The sequence below is a fragment of the Mauremys mutica genome, chromosome 2, assembly GCF_020497125.1.
Source record: "Mauremys mutica isolate MM-2020 ecotype Southern chromosome 2, ASM2049712v1, whole genome shotgun sequence".
In the NCBI taxonomy this organism is placed as follows: Eukaryota; Metazoa; Chordata; order Testudines; family Geoemydidae; genus Mauremys; species Mauremys mutica.
In genome coordinates, this window is record NC_059073.1 from 6745663 (window position 1) to 6765766 (window position 20104).

Sequence of the window (20104 nt, forward strand, 5' to 3'; positions counted from 1 at the left end):
AAGTGGGGGAAAACCTGGGTTATAGTTTACAACAATTGGTCTTTTCTTAATCCTTCAGGTTACTTGTGCCCTACCTGTGGCAGGGCCACAAATAGGGTCTGTGACCTATCAGCGAGCAATTTTATATCCCATTCACATGATCTGAGAACAAATGTTGAGGTAATATGGGAGGGTGGGAAGTTATGCTAAGGACTGACCTGTGTGAGCCTTTACGATATCTAGCAATTTCCTGTTTTTCCAGGGAGCCAGTGTTCAGGAGTGTCCAAGCTGCTTTTTTTTTTTTTGGCCAGGCACATCCTGGAGACCGAGTCCACGACGGGAGCATAGTGGTGCTAACACTCCAGAGAGATTGTGACCCACACTCCCTTTCTGGCTTCCCCAGGAGGCCGCTGGGAATGCTGTAGATATTATTTGTCTGCACCAGAGCAGTGGTGGCTATGGTGGGGGAAGAGCAGGGAAAACAAACTTCAGGTCCAGCATAAAGTTCTCAGGGTGGCTCACACTTGCATTCCTGAGGTATCTGCACCCCCACAACTGGAGTAAGATTGTAGGGAGCAGTGATGCTCCCATCCTAAAATGTAAAGGACGGTTAACTGCATATGCATTTAATTCCATAGAAAGCGGCTTGAAATCGTAAATGGCTGTTTTGCAAGTGGCAGGGCCGAGCTTTTAAACAAAGGTCAATGCTTTAGTAGCTTGTAGGCATGTTCTGCTGAATTTCTGCTGGCTATGCTACCATAGCGGTAGCACAAAGCTCTGTACAACATTTATTTGAAGGGCAGATGTTCCTACAGTAGGTCTACAAAAATTGGAAGTTGTAAGTAAAACATTAAAGCAGATTCTAAAGCACAGCTGTGTTCTGTGTAGTAGAAAGGGGAATAATTAGAATATCACATGACACACACACAGAACTTTCAGTGAAGGAGGTAATTTTACCTGCCAGAAGTGGCCTGAAATCCAACTGACTGAAATTCTTAGAGTTGTTGTTTATTACAACACTCCCTTCCTATTAAGGTTTAGGAGTCTTCAGTAAACTTTTTTTAATTTGCATCAAATTTGGAAGTGCCATGCTATGTGGGATTATGTGGGGCTGATTGGTGCCCAGTGTGAAATGAGTTTTGGTGCTCAGTCCAGTTTCCAGTGGACAGGAGTCTGTGTCACAGAAACCACAGCTATAATGGGTGCTCTTGTTGGTAGTCTCAGAGAGCCAAGGAGTACCTGGACCCTGGAAACTGAACTCTTGTCCCAGGAGGTGGACCCTCCCGTTTGGGGATGTGGCACATCAATGTGGAAAAGCTAGCGCTGCCACAGCCTGGACCACACCCACTCTTTGAATAGAAGATTTTAGTCCGCAGGACTCTGCCACTTCTCACCAGCATGAAATTCACACACCATCTTTTAAGGAAATTAGCTGCCTAGCTAGAGCTCCACTAAAGTGATCCTGATAACCTGCCTGAGTGATGGCTATGCCAGCCTGTCAGGAGACCAGAGTGGGGAGAAACTCTGCAACTGGACACTGTTCTGGAGGCATAGCATGATGTGACCAATACTAAGCTGCAGTCATTGCACTCCATGCCTCCAGCTGATGCTTCTTGAAAAGCTCCCTCCAATACTCACTTAATCATTGCTAAAAGAATCCAATCTTCCCCCTCTTAGCTGCCCACAGCAATTTCTCATGTCTCATTTTACAAAACATCTTGGTTCTTTCTGCGCTGTTTGCAGGAGAACGGAGCCAGCACGATCCTACGCGACATTGCCAGAGCCAGGGAGAATATCCAGAAATCGCTGGCCGGAGTGAGTACCCAAGCTCTCTCACCAGCTGGCTACCTGCAGTCCATTTTTAGCTATGGCGCATCTCACAGATCTCCTCCACTATGACTGATTCCATAGATTGTGTGGCTTCTTATTTTAAGTTAGAGGAGATTGACAAGGTGTGCAGTGCTGTGTACCACCAGACTAGCTCTGTTTCATCAAGAACACCCTCTATTGCCAGAAATGCATGCTGTGTAACTGCTTACCTTGGCACAATGGCTTTAAAATTACAGGCAAATTGCACTGGGGCTAAAATTCAGTGGTGCCTACAAAGAAGGCTATGCATTTCTTACTTTTCTCCCAGTGGAATGTTTGAGTTGGTTCCAATGATCTTTTAACTAACATGTAACCAATTTAACCATAGTTAAAATACCCCTGCTGAGCGGCATAGGGACAGCATGCATCTGTCAGCAGGGGCATGTTTGTATACTGGAGTACACTGAACTACCACCTTCTCTTTCCTGTTGGCTTTCAGTTAGGGTATGTGCAAAGAAATGGCATCTTCCATCTACTGTTTCTAGGGTACTCAGCTTGGCTACTAGTTTTAACTCTGAACACTACTATAATAGATTGCTACTATCCCCTGCTGGAGCATTTTTTGCTGCTGCTACATAATCAGTTTGTCACAAAGCTGGCTGTTTTAATCACGGTTATTGTTCAGAACGGAATTTAGATCCTGTATTAAGAGATGTTGTGCTGACTTATCGCAGGGAGGAGGGATAGTGACTAGGTTCTAATCCAAGATATGCCTCCTGTTTTCTCATCTGTAAAATGGAGGTGATAGTGTCAACTACTCACAGGAAGGTTGTGAGGACAAATCAATATTTGTAAAACATTGGGATCCGCAGATGGAAGATGCTTAACAAAATTAGAACTATTAGGTGTCTGGCCTTGTGTCCTGATGACCCAGTAATTCCTCCTGAGGAAGGAACCCTAGCTATTGACTTGGAATGCAAAATATGCCTGTTACAAGATGATTAGTGACCCAAATATCTTGGGTAGGTAAACAGGAATGAATGGAACTGCTTTTCCCTTGGTCCTCTCATTGGGCCTGCTGTTTTTGTTGTGTCAAGTTCAGCTGTATAGTTCTGTGTTAGAATAACTGAGATCACGTGCAGGAGTAAAGCTGCTCAGCACAGAATTCGTCACTTGGAATTTGATGCAAGGACAGCAGGCAAACCGGGAGAAAAAACAAGAGAAAAGGATTAGATTTGCTTTCTAAATTGGTCCTGAAAGCAGGTTCTAAATTTTGGAAGTGAAAAGGGGAAACAACTGACGTTTTAAAAACCTACTCAGGAGGGTAGTGCTGGGAGTAAATTGTTTGACCATTGATTGAAGGGCTGCTGCTGACTGCTTTTCTTGTGATGCTGCAATTGCTAACAGCATGGGCAAGCTGGGAAATCGGCATTGAAATAATCTGCAAATTTATGATCTTCCATAATCTGCTTGGGTTTTCAATATAAATCTTTAAATCTAAGATGGAAGACTTGAATGCGGTCTAAACATCCTGGACTATGGAGAGTTCAGCCAGCAATCAAAGGCAAGCTCTGAAAGCTTTTCAGATAGGAATAGAAAGTGGAGTGGACTTTGAAGCTACTTCCTACTGGAGATCAGGCTCAACGTTGATTGTAAATCCTTTTTTCTTTCCCTCCATGCCCCCAGCTTGTAATAAGAACGAGGCCCTGGTGAGAGTGGGCAGGGAGAGGAGGGGGGGATCTTGAATCCAAATTTGCCTGACAAATGGAGCTTGCAACTCTGTTCTGAAGGCAGGTTCTCTGTTTGGTGAATGTCCCCTGGTTTCTCTCAGCCTGATGAACCTTACTTGTGCTGGAATGGGAGTCCTGTTACAGAAGGCTATTGTATCTAATTGAGGCTTGGATGGGAGGGTGTAGAGGCATCTAGGGTTGGGGCAGCCGAGCCCTGTCGCCTCAGAGGTGGGGGAGTCAGGGCAAGAGGGCTACTGAAGCCAAGGCAGCATCAGAACACAAAAGTCTTCTATGAAGATAGTGTTGTGTGATCTCTGTGGCAAAGAAGCCAAATACCTTGTTTGTATATTGACTTTCTCATGCTGGGGCTTTCTGTAGTCTCAGGTCCTGTGTTGAAATTTCAACATGGTTGTGGTTTTTGAGAGTGAGAGATTCTAGCGACCTTACGCTCCAGGCATCTTAAGAAGCGGGTTTTCTACCCACGAAAACCCACGCCCAAATAAATCTGCCAGCCTTCAAGGTACCACCGGACTCCCTGTTGTTTCAACAAAAGTGAGTAGGCAGAAAGTGCTATCAAATGAAGTTAATCTCTGGAAGGATTCCCAAAGGGATGGATTTTAAATCTCAGACTTGTGCAGTGGAGACTCTAAAGAGTGTGAAATGCATGTAGGGCACCAGACTGATTTCAATTAATTATCATGCTTGAATTTGCAGTTAAAACTGCTTGAAGTGGGAAAACTCATTGCAGGCTTAACTAGGTAGCTGTTAAGGTGGCTTCATAATAACATAGCAAACCCACAACCATTGTGTCACCCTCGAGATATGTGCACTGCTTACCCAAGCACATGCATAGTATTAATGACCTCTCAGTCCCTCCTCGTTCATGATCTCTTGTTCATCTTGTCTTATATTAGCTTTGTTAGCTCTTTGTGGCAGACACTGCAATCTTAATTTTTCTTGTAAAGCACCATGTGCATCTGTAGTGCAACATCATAAATAATTGCGAACATCATCTGTGCTGGTGCACAGCTAGGCAGTAAGAGCGGTTGGCCTCTGCTCTTAGACATGCGGGAAGAGAGACAGGTCTGAAATGTCAAATTCCCTAGCTTTCTGTTTCTAAAGGATCATTATAAATTATGGACAGTAACAATACAAGCACCAAAAGTATCTGTACGGAATAGCATAAGTGTGTTACATTGCTTTATAGCCTGATAACGTGGATTTTGTTCTCATACCTCACAAAACAAACTGGTTTACGCTAAATTTGTAGAATGACTTTGGAGGCCTGTTGGTTTTTGTCCTCAGTATCCAGGATTTTGGTGGTGGGAAAGAGAGTCCAAGTATGGGAACTTCAGCTTGATAACCTGAAGATCCAGAGAACTGTTCTCTGGCTCTGGGTAGAGATGGGAAGATGGAAGAATTACATTTTCCTAGCTCTTTCCTGGTTGCATTTCATGGATCTATTGCAAATAGCAATACTGCAGTTTGACAGTCAGTATCTAGAAATATCGAAATACTGTGCAGTGGAAGGAATCTGAGGTAGTGGTTTGCATCTCCCAAAAAGTTAAAAAAAAAAAAAAAAAAGATGCCAGAAACATTTATTTGCACATACCTTTCATTCTGCTTTGCATGGACACGTCTGCTTTTATAATCACTCATTTCAGCCCATCTGTTTGATACTAACACTTTCTTATGTACCTTTAATGCAGGGGTAGGCAACCTATGGCACTGGTGCCGAAGGCGGCACGCGAGCTAATTTTCAGTGGCGCACTCACTGCCTGGGTCCTGGCCACTGGTCTGGGGGACTCTGCATTTTGATTTAATTTTAAAGGAAGCTTCTTAAACATTTAAAAAGCCTTATTGACTTTACATACAACATAATTTAGTTATATATTATAGACTTATAGAAAGAGACCTTCTAAAAACATTAAAATGTATGACTGGCACGCAAAACCTTAAATGAGAGTGAATGAATGAAGACTCGGCACAGCACTTCTGAAAGGTTGCCGACCCCTACTTTAATGTGTACACAAAGAACAGCCTTACAGCTGGACTGCACTGAATCATCAATATTGTGTGTGAAATCAAAGGATTTTTGATTTATTTTGTGATGTGACTATAAAGAATATTGGAAGCCCAGAGACTAATGGAGGCTTTGGTGCACTTGCTGTGCCAATGTGGAAGACTGTATACAGAGACCGCTAGTGTCTTCAAATACACTCTGCTGTTTTGCAAACCCTGTTTCCCAAAGAGACCATGGAAGGGGCTTCATTATTTGTATTACAATGGTGTCTAAAGGGCCGAATGAAATCAGGACTACTATGGGCTGAAGAGTCTACAGACGTACAGTATGATGCAATTCCAGCCCTGAACAACTTTGTTTAAATAGTCAAGACAAAGGGGTTGGAGTAATCTCAGTTTTACAGATGGGAAACTGAGGCATGGAGGTGAAGCGTCTTGCCCGAGGACACACAGGAAGCCTGACAGAGCAGGGAATTGAACCCAGAGTCTCTGTCCATACTGTAACCACAAAATCATTGTTTGTGGTTAAGGCATTGGACTGGGACCTAAAAGTTCTGGGTTCTGTTCCCTGCTCTCCCTCAGACTTAGGCAAGTCACTTAACCTCTCTGTACGTGCATTCCCCATCTGTAAAATGGGATTACTTAACACCCTCTTTTGAGGTAGGATGAGGATGCATTTTAGAAATGTTTGAGGTATCCAGGGAATAGTGTTGAGTGTTATAGGCAACCCTATACAGCTGGAAAAGGCTGCTTTTATGTGTGTGTAAGTCTGACTCTGTTCTTGCAGGCCAAGAACATGACCAAACCTTCCAGAGCATGTGCTCTGACATAGTAGTAAATTAGGAAGACCACCTGGCTGTTAAGGTGCATGAGAGTTTACCCCTAAATGGGTTGGGTCTGCCTTCTTGGAAACTGTAGGAAAAAGCGTGCACATTGAGTTCAATGACATCCGTTTATAAACGTGCTTATAAGACCTAACGTGCTGTTGATTAATTAGATAGTGATCCACTGGGGAAGTGGATATCCTTTCTCCACTCCCACCCCCCCACTCTCCCCCAAAAAAGTGGATGTGTTCTGTTTACAGTTGAGGGGGAGGGGTGGGGGGGTTGGGTCAGCTCCCTACACTAGTGTGATCACTTTCTTCACTCTGGGTTGGGCTAGTCTCATATGAAGTGAATCTAAAGTTCTGGATTTTAAACTATCCCAATTTCCTTTCTTCTCCACTAGTTGGTGCTCCTTTATCTGATTTGAAGTGTGTTTACAGAAACAGAATTTTTGACACTTTCCAATCCATTCCCATAATTCATCCCCCCCCTCAATTTTTAATGAATTATTAGGTATCTCAGAATAATATCTGGCAGCAAAATGCATATAGTGTAACTGCTGTCTAGGCCTTCTCCATCTAAGGGCTTGGCTACACTTACAGTTTGCAGCGCTGGTAGTTTGCAGCGCTGGTCATCCAGCTGTGCAGGGCCAGCGCTGGTGTGTGGCCACACTCACAGCTACCAGCGCTGGTGTGTGGCCACATTTGCAGCATTTCCAGCGCTGTTGGGAGTGATGCATTATGGGCAGCTATCCCAGCGTTCAAGTGGCCGCAACGTGCTTTTCAAAAGAGGGGGGTGGAGTGGGGTCTAGTGTGACAGGGAGCGGGGGGAAAGAGAGACTGGATTTTTGGAGCCAACACTGTGTGTTAGCTTCCTGACTTGAAAAATCAGAACATTTTTCCGACCCCTTAGTCTTAACTCTTAATTGCAAACAGCATGCAGGCAACACGACTCCCCGCTGTTTCCCTGCCTGCCTCTCATTTGATTGTTTACAGCCAGGTACAGATGATCACAGCAAACAGGAGCTGTGTTTGTTTTTTAGATAGCAGCAGCAACGGAGGAGCTCCACAGAGCTCATTCACAACAGGGAGGAGGATCTCATTTGATTGTTCACAGATTGATCACAGCAAACAGGAGCTGATAAGAAGCTCCGGTAGAAACGGGGAGCTCCGGAGGTTCACAACAAAACAAAGAGAGGCTGCATAACAAAACAAAGGGAGTAATTTAGTTTAAAGCATTCTGGGATATCTCCTTATTCCCTGGAGGCCAATAACAGCGCTGGTGTGTGTCCACACTTGATGAGCAGCGCTGGATCACCAGCACTGCACTCGCTACACCCCAACCTGGCCAGGTGTACAGCCAGCGCTGCAGCCAGGGAGTTGCAGCGCTGGATGTGCCTTGCAGGTGTGGACAGTTACTAATTGCAGCGCTGGAAAGCCTCTACCAGCGCTGCAACTTGCAAGTGTAGCCAAGCCCTAATTCCCCTTTATCATAACTTTTCACTCGTACCGTATTCAAGTTAGTGTAGTGATAACTATTTGTAAGCGGGCAGTTTTGTGTTACATTGAAGACAGGCAGGGTAGATTCCTGTATTATGTATGTACTTCTCAGAGTAATACTGAGTGGGTCATTTGTTGTGAGATCCACAGTGCTGTTTGGAAAAGGGAAAATCTAAGTTTCTGTGTATTCTGCCATGTATGCATTTTCATTCTGTTGCCATTGCATTTCGATTCTGCAGCTGCTTGAGGCTAGAAAGAAAGTTCTGCAGTGTCCCTGCATTTTGTAACAGAGGGATGTCTCATTCAGCTTGGTGCTAGGGTTATCTTTTTAAACTCTTCATTACAAAAGTTTGTTCTACTTCAAATATCTGTAAACTGGAAAGGGTAAGATGGTTGAGACCTATGGTAAAGCTACAGGACTGGTTTCTACATTCCTCACTTCATAACTAGGGAAAACTCCTGTGAATTTTTTACATGCCTACTTGAGGCTTCTCCAGGCAGGCTGAGATTTCTTCCTTGTGAGATTTTATTAGGCAGACTGCTGTGCTGCTCTTAGCACTCTTAATTAAATGTCCTGTTAAAGCTAAACATTTAACCCCATTGAAATCAGGAACTGAAAACTAAGGTTCCCAAACAGAAGATATCCACATTTGTAAATATTACAGATAACATGGTCAAGTGACCAAGTCAGTGATGCTGTGGGAACCTTAATCTTTGAATGTCTACCTTTTTTGCATTTGAATTCTCATCCTTAATAGAATCCATTACAGTTTGTTTTTGCCAAGAGGAAATCCAATGCAATCTTTTAATCAAAAGTAAGAGGGAAAAACACTCGATTGTACATAGGAATAAACGTACTTGACTATGCATCCCTGAAAACCTGGAATGTCCTTGCCTGTCCATCAGTCTTTCTGTTCCTGATCTTTGTAACTCTGCAGAATGCCCACCTGACAGAACCTGTGCACTCCTGTGCCCATTTTCCCAGGTACATACATTGAGGGGGCACATTTCCCCTCTTAAAAATATATCATTTTAACATTAAATACAAAACTGTTAATCCAACAATTTTGCAAATGTGAAACAGGAAGTGAACATTAACTTGTTCAATTGCACAGCACTGTTGAATCGCCTACTAGGTACCCAGGTTGCAGATGTAACTTTTGTTAACCCACAACTCTCTTTTTCTGGCTTTAGTATTTATATTTTCAACCTTAATGTTGCCTCCATGCAAGTTTTAATTTCCTTGTTTAACAGGAAAAAAGGCTGTTGGAGCAAACTTACTCCAGCTTGGTAGAGCTGTACAGTTCCATAACTGTTAAATATAGCCATGTATACATACAGAAAATACAACCTATGGCACAGTATAGTACAAAATGTTTGCAACAGGCTTTTATGTCATTTAAATAATTGCTTAACTGCAATAGCAAAACTTCTTGCAATCACTTCATAATCTTAGAATATTTTTCCAAACTCTGACTGTTCCTCAGTGAGGACTCTGTAAAGTTTGAAGTCCGATTATCGATCAGTACAAACACATTGTGAAACATGAAATAAGTAAGTACTCCTCTTCCTCCAACCTCTCATACAACTGAATGACTTTCCCCAAAAATGAGTGGTGTCTTGGGACTGACATGAGCATAACAATTTTAGCAGAAATGTCCAGCTATCAGTAGGGAAATAGTAGGGCTGTCAAGCGATTAAAAAAAACTAATCATGATTAATCACACTGTTAATAATAGAATACCATTTATTTAAATATTTTTGGATGTTTTCTACATTTTCAAATATATTGATTTTAATTACAACACAGATTACAAAGTGTATAGTGCTCACTTCTTATTTTTTGATTAAATATTTGCACTGTAAAAAACAAAAGAAATACACCTCTACCCCGATATAACGCGACCTGATATAACACAGTAAAGCAGTGCTCCGGAGGGGTGGGGCTGGGCTGCGCACTCCGGCGGATCAAAGCAAGTTCGATATAACGCGGTTTCACCTATAGTGCGGTAAGATTTTTTGGCTCCCGAGGACAGCATTATATCGAGGTAGAGGTGTATTATTTTTCAATTCACCTCATACAAGTACTGTAGTGCAATCTCTTTATCATGAAAGTGTAACTTACAAATGTAGAATTTATATATTATATATAAAAAACTGCACTCAAATAAAATAAAAAAAAGCTCAAGTTTTACATTGTTTTGTTTGAGTGCAGTTATGTAACAAAAAAACCTACATTTGTAAGTTACACTTTCAGGAAAAAGATTGTATTACAGTGGTTGTATGAGGTGGATTGAAAAATGCTATTTCTTTTATAATTTTTACAGTGCCAATATTTGTAATAAAAAATATAAAACTGAGCACTGTACACTTTGTATTCTGTAAAAAGAACAGGAGTATTTATGGCACCTTAGAGACTAGTCTTTTTGCAGATACAGACTAAGACGGCTGCTACTCTGAAACCTTTGTACTCTGTGTTGTAATTGAAATCAATATATTTGAAAATGTAGAAAAATATCCAAAAATATTTAATACATTTAAATTGGTATTCGGTTTAACGGTGTGATAAAAACTGTGCTTAATTGCAATTAGGGTTTTTTTAGTTAATCGTGTGAGTTAACGGTGATTAATTGACAGCCCTAACAGTTAGCAATGCTGATATTTAAACTGCCATCTTTAGGTTTCAATTTTTAACCCCTTGGGGCAAATGGAGCAATTGATACTTCTCTGAGCTGTTGTTTCAGATTGTATGTCTACTCAGGAAGACAACACTGTATTTGTTCGTATCTGGCTCCTGTCTTTAAGGTTCTCTTCATAACCGTTAGGGGTAGAAAAATCTTTATTTTATTTTTATTTTTAAATAAAACGAACGCATATCTGGAGCCAGTGACATGGGTAGAGGGGAAGAAAATGGGTTTAAATAATGTATGGAAGAGACTACTGTCCTTGTTCACTCATTTAATTAAACTAGCTATATTTTGTTCTCAGACCTGTTGGTGTAAATAGAGCAGAAAGAGTTCTAACTGCTGAGGGTTTCAATGAGTTTTAGCCTTGAAAACCTTGTGGTTTACTGAGCTGGGCTAGCAGTGGCCTTGTCAAGTGAGTCTGTACTAGGAAATGACCTCGTGCTCACCCTGGTTGTCCTGTGTTTGCTAGCAGTTAGTTTTCAACACCAATTTGGGAAGGTGGGGGGAAGCCTTTGCTGACTTTTGTCATGTGAGCTTTTTGCTTAGTGTAGATGTTGCTGCTTTATTCTCTGTAGGAGAGAAATGAGTGTGGTCTCCTGGATTTTGCTTCTGGCTAGGAGCTGAGAACTCCTGAGTTAATCCTGACTGCTGCTGATTCAGTCTGACTTTAAGGAAGTTAGTTAATTTATCTGGGTATGTCTATATGGCATTCAGGAGATGTGATTGCAGTACATATAAGCATATCTGAGCTAGCTTGCTAAAAATGACAGTGTAGCTGCAGTGCTACAGGCTAGCTGTCAGAGTATAATCCCACCTGGGACCCAGGGTACGTACTTGGGCGGCTAGCCCATACTGTCGTGGCTTCACTGCTGTTCTTCATGAGCAAGCATGTGTATGCCTGCATATGCTTCAGTCATGCCTTCTGATTGCTGTGTTGACATATCCTCTGTGTCTTGGTTTCCCGTCTGTAAAATGGGGATACTTATCTGTCGTACCAGAGCGCTAAGAGGTAGTTGATTTTTACAATGCTTTGACAATAAAAAGTCACATAATATAATGATATTAAGCACTTATATAGTGCGCTTTTATTGTTTTGTAGATAGGGAAATTGTCCCAAATCACACTACAAGTCAAGGTCAGGGCTGGTGATAGAATCCAGACTTCTTGATTCTTAGTCCTGTCACCAAGCGACTGTACCTTCCTGGGAAGTACTAGGATGTGTAACTAGAAGCTGGCAATATGAATACCTGGCATACAACCTGCATTTTACCCCAGCAGTTCAAGCCAAGGCTGACTAGGAAGATTTAATGTAGTTTTCCTCCGCGTCCACTTGAATCTTTCTGTTTAGCGGGTCAGAGTTTTTAGATGTGGATTCTGTGAAGATATGGCTCACTGTCCTGATGAATCTGAATGGTTTTCCTGCATGCATGTGTGATGCCTGTATTTGAATGCCCACCCTAGCATGAGTGAAATGCTTACTTTCTTTTTCATATTATACTTGTCCTGAATCCCCAAACCTTTCACCCTTACCAGCGCAAGACCATTCTGGATAGCCCCCAAGAAGCCCCACTTGCCCAATCCAAGAGAAGGTCAGGTCGCCTGACTGTAAGTCCTGTTGGGGATGGGGGACAGCTAACCAGTGGTTGTCTGTTTTTTGTGAATAAACTGGAGGAAGAAACAGCCCCCGTTTGGACAAAAATTTCATGCTGAAGTGTATGGGCCCCAGGCGATTTGATGAATTCTTGCAGTGCATTTGCCACCAATGCTATGCTGGACACTCAGGAGCCTGGCCATGGGCAGACTGTCAGTGTTCATAGTTAAAGTAGATAGGTCTTAAGGGCTCAGTAGGTAGCCCTCCCACCTCTGAGCTAAAGGCCCTGGATTGCAGATCTGCACCTATATGTCAGAGCCTGTGCCTATTGCGAGTGGTTTGCCCTTTGGATGAGACTTGAGTTTTAGGCATCTTGTGCAACCTGGAAGCCACACTCCAGGAGGGCGGGGGGGGGAGAGGTTCTTCTAAGATCTGCCCATTAACCCAAAGCCTTGTGTCAGAACAGTAATCTTTAGCTGAGGGCTGAATCTGGTGTTCTCCAAAGTGTGCTCCTCTTATAGCCGGAAGGGATTGTATGAAAGATAGACGCTGCTCCTCTCTTCTTCCTGCTCCCTTCACAGCAGTCCGAGCCTTTGCTGACCCCCCCACCAAGCTTGGGAGCCAACCTATGGCAGGGCAGCCACAAGACTGGTTTGTGCAACTTGGGGGGGGGGGGGAGATCTGCAGGAGTATCCCTGGTGTCCTGGACACAAGACCATGGGGGGCTAATGCAGAGAAGAACACATGGTTCTCATGTCTCCTGAGTCCCCCTGGGCCACTATCTAATTCACTGCAGAGAATATAAGAATGGCCATACTGGGTCAGACCAATGGTCCATCTAGGCCAATATCCTGTCTTCCTCCGGTGGCCAGTGCCAGATGCTTCAAAGGGAGTGAACAGAGCAGGGCACTCATCAGGTGACCCATCATTCGTTATGAATGTTGAACAGCACCAATCCCGGTACAGATCCTTGGTGGACACCACTATTTACTTCTCTCTATTCTGAAAACTGACCATGTATTCTTACCCTTTGTTTCCTATCTTTTAACCAGTTAGTGATTCATGAGAGAATTGTCTCTTTATGCTATGATTGCTTAGTTTGCTTAAGAGCCTTTGGTGAGGGACCTTGTCAAAGGCTTTCTGAAAGTCCAAGTACACTATATCCAGTGGATCATCCTTGTCCACATATTTGACCCCCTCAAAGAATTCTAGTAGATTGAGGCAGGATTTCCCTTTACAAAAGCCATGTTGACTTCCCCAACAAATCCTGTTCATGTATGTGTCTGATGATTCTGTTCTTTACTATAGTTTCAATCAGCTTGCCTGGTACTGAAGTTAGACTTACTGGCCTGCAATTGTCAGGATTACCTCTGGAGCCTTTTTTAAAAATCGGCATCACGTTAGCTGTTCTCCAGTCATCTGGTACAGAAGCAGATTTAGGCGATAGGTTACATACCACAGTTAATAGTTCTGCAGTTTCATATTTGAATTCCTTCAGAACCCTTGGGTGAATCCCATCTGATCCTGGTGACCAGTTACTGTTTAATTTATCAGTTTGTGCCAAAACTTTCTCTGTTGACACCTGAATCTGGGAAAGTTTTCAGATTTATTTAAAAAGAATGTCTCAGGTAAGGGAATCTCCCTGACATCCTCTGCAACGAAGACGATGCAAATAATTAATTTAGCTTCTCCACAATGGCCTTGTCTTTCTTTAGTGCTCCTTTAGCCCCTCGATCGTCCAGTGGCCCCACTGGTTTGGCAGGCTTCCTGCTTCTGAAAAAAATGGTTTGCTGTTCATTTGAGTCTTCTGCTAGTTCTGTGTTCTTATGTTCTATTCCTACCCTTGCCACTGATTTACTGAATGACCTTAGCCAAGTCACTTCAGCCATCTGTACCTCAGTTTCCTTATCTGTAATTGGAAGCTCTTTAGCTCCTTAGCAGGGGTGTTAGTGTAAGTAATGTTTGTAAATTTTCTGAGGTGCACTAGAGAAGTTTTGGAAGATGCTAGAGATGCAAATATTAAGGTAGTCCACAGTTTGGGACTGTAGAAATGTGGTGGTCTTCTGAACCTGCCAGCTCCACCAGAATTTTTTTCACGTTCTGATTTTGGTGTTTAACATTTGCTTTAAAACGCTTGCGATCAAAAGGACTCTTTTCTAGCTAGCCTGTAAAATCTCTTCTCCTTTTTCCCAGTGTTGTCTCTGCCTTCCTGCTTTAGAGAGGCAGCATGTCTGTCTTAGTCTGAGAACTGCGTGAACAGGCTAGTTTTTCATCTTGGTTTCCCTTGTTGCAGAGTGCAAGCACGACCTCTTCTGCTGGGCCTGGTGGTGACCAAAATGAGCTCGTCACCAGAATAGCTAACCTGGAGGTGGAGAACCAAAATCTCCACAGTGGTAAGTGAGAAATCTCTGGCAAGAAAACACATTGGACTTGGCAGCTAGTGGCAGGCACATCTTGCTGACCACTCAATGTAATGTTGTGAAGCCCTGTGAATTGTGTGTATTTTGTTGGTGGTTTTGTTAACATTGGAGTGAGGATTTCTCTTGAGTTGGGATAGATGCAGTTTGCTTGGTAGCCTGCCTAGAGTGAAAGCAAACTCATCCTGACCTTACCAAAGAATAATTGCTGCATCTTCTGCCATGCGTTGAACCAGTAAAATGAGAGAGTTCTTTCTCCCTTTTCTAGTTGTTGCAGATCTTCAGCTGGCCATCTGCAAGCTGGAAACTCGCCTGAACACACTAGAAAAATCCTCCACCTCTCACCATCCCTCAGCAACGCCGCCAACCCAGGTAATCAACTCCTCAAGGTGCCAGGTCAGTTTAGAATACTTCATGCCAACTACTAAGAGAAAAGAGATCTCTCCACAAGTGTTAGCCAAGGGCTCCCCAGCAGAGCCTTCTAGAGCTGCTCTTTCTTCCTCGTCTCAGCCCAAGTGCAGATGCAGAGCACGGATTCTCCTGCTTCAGGCCCAGTGAAGAGGATATGTGATGGGCTAGATCCTCAGCTGGGACAGATCTGTAGAGGTCCACCAAAATCTGTGATGCTAAGCCAGTAATTTACACTTGTGTATAAATGAGAGCACACTAAGTAAACTAAGCTTCTTGGTACCTATTGGGTATATAGCAAGGAGAGACCTATACAGATGGACAGACTTGGGGACCTGTTGGTTCTCAGAAGCCTTGTGAGAATCTTTGCATCGAGTAGGAAAAAGTAATATCTCTGGGAACTGAGTATCCTCTACCCGTTGCATCTTGCTCCAGTTTGGAGGATGCATTGGAGACCTTTAATGGAACTAACTTTTGCCCCTGTGTATTGTATTCTATAAATACTCTTATAGTACTTTCATCAGTATCTGAGGGTACGTCTACACAGCCAAGAAAAACCCTCGGCTGGACTGTGCCAGATGACTCTGGTTCATGGAGCTGTTTCATTGCTGTGAAACAGCCCTGCAGCCTGAGCCCTGTGAGCCCGAGTTGGCTGCACAGGCCAGCCACAGGTTTTTCTTGGCTGCACAGACATACCCTTAAAGTGCCTTCCAGTAGGGCACCGAGCAGTGAGATTAACCTACGTAATGTGGTTCACTCTCTCTTCCCTCCCTTGCCCACAGAAGAATTGTTTGTACGCTGGAGCAATTTCTTTTGGGGGTTATTTTTAAGTGTACATGTTACTATGCCGCTTAGAGAAGGCAACCTGCAGACATGTGCCTGGCACTTAGGCTCTTTTTGCTATGCTGGGCCCAGGCCATTGAGTGCCTTGAATATAAGCACCAAGCTCCTGGCTGCATGACTTTGAGCTCATGCCTTTGGATGGTGGCATAGCCTTGTTTTGGCAAGTCAAGTCATAACTGTGATAGGGGGTGGAGTTTGCTGCTTTGTTTTACACTTGGATTTATTTTCTCCCTCTTTTGCCCATTGTTTCCATGAAGCATGTCACCCCAATGAAGAAGGTGGAATCACCTGCTGCTCCCCCAAAGAAAGTGGAACTCCCTTCTGCTCCACCTGCAAAGAAAGTAGGACCATCCGAGGCTGACGACGAAGATGAGGATGACGACATTGACCTATTTGGCAGTGGGGACGAAGAGGAAGACCAGGAGGCTGCCAAAGTTCGGGAAGAGCGACTACGCCAGTATGCGGAGAAGAAGTCTAAAAAGCCTGGCCTCATTGCCAAGTCTTCCATCCTTCTGGATGTCAAGCCTGTAAGCAGCTTAAGCTATTCCTTACACAACAACTGTTTTGGCTGTAAAGTGGGGTGTCTGTCCTGAGATTATGATTGTAACATTGCAGGAGTGTGTGGGTTACATCTAGGGTGACCAGACAGTAAGTGTGAAAAATCGGGACGGGGGTGGGGGGTAATATAAGTCTTTATAAGAAAAAGGCACAAAAATCGGGACTGTCCCTATAAAATCAGGACATCTTGTCACCCTATTTACATCTAACTTGCAGACTGCAGCTGCCCTGTGTAGATGATCTGGTGCACAAATTACAGAACCTGTCAGCATGCAGTTGTTTGGATCGGCATTGAGCATTGCATGATGGGATCTGTGAGCAGTTCTGCTCCATATTAAAGATGGCAGTTGCAGATGTTCTGTGGGCTGCAGTTTGATCACCCCTGGTCTGGAAGATCTTTCTTCTCTTGGGGCTTATTTACGTGGTCAGTTGGAGAGTAGGAAGATGGGGTGTAAATCTGTAGCTCTCTAGCCTGCTGTGCGCAATCTGGGCAGGTGGGCCCGGCTACCACGCACTAAAAGTTCCATAGAGCGCTTGGACATACTGCTGTTTCAGTCTTAGTGTGTGACAGGGTAGAGTGTTTGTATGTTCACACCCTGGCTTGCCATGCATGACGTGTCTGTGTGGAAAAGCCCTTGAAAAAACTTGCACCTGTTAGAGCGCACATATAGAGAATAAAAGCCTGAAATACGAGCACAGATTAGTGATCAGTAAAGCACAAACTCTCTCAAGATGACAATGAAACAAAAGTGTATAGGATTACCCAACACTTCCGGCTAACTAGATAAGTGCTAAGTAGTAGTTTTACCAACTATCAAGGGCTTAGAGTTAGTTCTTGAAACTGAGACCCTGAGATGGAAGAAGTGACGCATCATTCCAAGAACACTTCCCCCTAGGTAAGCAGAATCCAGACTATCTGCAGTAACTTGGTCTCGCTTCATGTAGAGTCAAACTTGAGAGATGATTCCTCTAGGAAAGGCTCCTTTCATCAAAGAAAGGACTCGTTAACAGAGACCGATGGTAGAACTGGGTGGAAAGAGCTGAATACTGGCTCATCACTGACTAGAGCACTGCCTAGCAAATTGGCAGGTACAAGTAGAATTCATGATTTTGTCAGTCTTGTTCTCTGTTGAGCATGGAAGAGTTCTATCTCGCGTCTCCTCGCTGCTTTCCTGATCGCAGCCCTACAGGGTAGTGTGTTAAACCCCTTGTTGCTGACGTATGTATGGAATTGGAATATGTACCACGTTGATCCAGTTCAGCTTCCATTGATGAGGATTGCAAAGTCCACAGGCCTGATGGACAGTCCCACAGCTAATGTAGGTAAACCTTCTAAGTTCCCTTTTTGTGCTTTGTTAGTGGGACGATGAAACTGACATGGCAAAGATGGAGGAGTGCGTCCGGTCCATTCAGATGGAGGGCTTGGTTTGGGGAGCCTCCAAGTTGGTTCCAGTGGGTTATGGTATTAAGAAGCTCCAGATCCAGTGCGTAGTGGAGGATGACAAGGTTGGAACAGACATACTGGAGGAGGAGATCACTAAGTTTGAAGACTATGTAAGTCCTCCTCTAGTGCCTTGCGGTGCTTTCAAACACCTGGGCCCTTAAACCCACACCCCAGATTTTGATCCACTTCATGTGTTTGCAGCCTACAATATATTCAGGTTCTGCATCATCTAAACTTTCAAGGGTGGGATGGGACTTGAGTTTTTAGTCCCCATGTTTGTGAAGATAACCCTGAAAACATGAAGAGTATAAGGATGCTGTTCCAGAGCCTGCAGACAGCCTGAAGCAATAGCTTAGAGGTGTGAACCTCCCTTGCCCTTGTACTCATTGGGGTGCCTAGTTCCTGGTGCTTAGTGTGTTGATGCTTCAGGGACAGCAATTCACTATTTTGTCACTGATTGTTTTAGCAGCTGGGATGGGACATGGATGTGAGGTGGAATGAAGTCTACAGCAGAGGTGGAATTGGGACTTATTGTGTGGGGAAGAGAGGAGACCCACAAGGATAAGGACAGGGAGAGAAACAAAGAGCAGAAATAGTGGCAATCCTGAAGGCTAGTTTTTTTTCCCCACTGAGTGGTCCTGAAGATGACACGGCGCATTGACAAATATTAACATAGCCTTTATGTAGTAAATGAACTATCTCCTACCTTTTGATCTGTGCAAACTAACCTTTCACATCAGTGGGAGGTTGCTGTGGATTCAGGAGAGTATGCAGTCCTAAAACTATATCCTGGCCCACAGACCATAATTAAGAATGGAACTTATCCCCTTTCTATAGGGTGAGTCTGAAACCAGTTTTAATTTGTAAGCTCTCTGGGGTGGGAACTTTTTCTTGCCATTTGTACAATCCCCAGCACAATGGGGTTCTGATCCTGATTGCCATTAATAGTTATATAGCTCCCAATCCTAAAATACAACCATTCGCAGGACTAATTGTTGACTGATTAAAAAATGGTCTTTTAATAAAGGATTGTGCTTTATAAACTTGGGGGTGGTTAGAGCAAATTTCTTCTGTCAAGAAACCACCCCAGTAAATGTGCTTTCTGTACATCTTAAATCTCTGGAATGTGTTTTCTGATCTTTAACAGCATTTCTTTTCTATTTCAGGTGCAGAGTGTCGACATAGCGGCTTTCAACAAGATCTAAGAGCTAACGTTTATCCTTTCTGGAACTGTAACTAATAAAAGGTCAAGATTTTGAGTGCAGATGGTGTGGGGTGACTTTCCTTGCAACGTGTGCCAGTTGCACAGGGGATGAGAAGGTGGTAGCCAACATCCCAGGAGTCTCTTGTGCATATTGCTTACAAAACTGCAAAATAGGGGAAAGGCAACTATCATCCCCAATGTCATTGACAAGCTGGTATGACAAGGGATCCTATAAAATAGCCCAGAGTGAATAGCCACAAATATATCGTACTTGGCTGTATTTTATGCTTCCACTTCACCCAAGCAGGGGTTAGGACCTCATTGTTTCCCTTAGTCTTAAACTGAGTGTACAAACATTGTAACCTAATGTAAGGCTCGTAATTTGTATCTTCCAGACTTATAACGTTAAATTTCATTGTGCTGAGCCTTGGCCATGAAATAGTAAAGAGATGTTAGGGTTTCATTTATTTAGACCTGCTAAAAACAGCTCTGAGTTCAGCAGTGTTGCTGGCTTGTTAAGTAACTTTAAAAAGTAGCTGCCTTTATTCACACTAGTTACTTTAATCATGTTTTTAAAAAAATCAAATAATCTTTAACATGAAACTGTCCTTTGAATTTGCCTGCCACCTGCAGGAGTCACACCTCCCCTTATCTCCTTCCTCTGAAGCATCAGAGATGGCCACAGCTGGAGATGGAACGTTGGGCAGGGAGGGCCAGGGCTCTGAGGTGGCAGTGAGCACTCTCTCCCCTGAGTGCACAGCTGACTGGTTCTTGCTCACATGCTCAGGGTCTAACTGATCACCACGTATGAAGTTGGGAAAGAATTACCCCTGGTCCAACTGGCAGTGACTTTGGTGTTTTTCACCTTCCCGTGCAGCATGTGGGTGCGGGTCACTTGCCAGCAATATCTGGGTATATCTCATTTAATCATTGCCCTGCCATTGCAAGGACCTTGGGCACTGGTGTACCTCGGTCCCTTTTAGTCTTTGCCTGTGGCACTAAGTCTAGTCTCCTGTGGGCTTTGGTCTAGTTTCGGTGGTTGTGGTTAGTGTGTAGATGCTGAGTGGTGTTGCTGGCCTATGAGGTACT

General features: G+C 43.6%; 1 protein-coding gene across 10 annotated transcripts in view; it reads left to right on the forward strand.

Annotated features, from left to right (window-relative positions):
• LOC123364796 (elongation factor 1-delta-like) overlaps positions 1-19075 on the forward strand; it is a 34735-nt gene extending 15660 nt beyond the window's left edge. For 5 of the 10 annotated variants that reach the window (XM_045007196.1, XM_045007194.1, XM_045007195.1 and 2 more), the window contains 7 exons: positions 1723-1794; positions 12084-12155; positions 14435-14534; positions 14827-14954; positions 16067-16336; positions 17727-17921; positions 18978-19075. In XM_045007196.1, the coding sequence (XP_044863131.1) occupies positions 1723-1794; positions 12084-12155; positions 14435-14534; positions 14827-14954; positions 16067-16336; positions 17727-17921; positions 18978-19016 (876 nt within the window). In that variant the 3' untranslated portion in view covers positions 19017-19075. The remainder of the gene's footprint in view (positions 1-1722; positions 1795-12083; positions 12156-14434; positions 14535-14826; positions 14955-16066; positions 16337-17726; positions 17922-18977) is intronic. The other 5 variants (XM_045007188.1, XM_045007189.1, XM_045007191.1 and 2 more) reach the window with 5 other exon arrangements.
• Positions 19076-20104: the final 1029 nt, after the last annotated feature.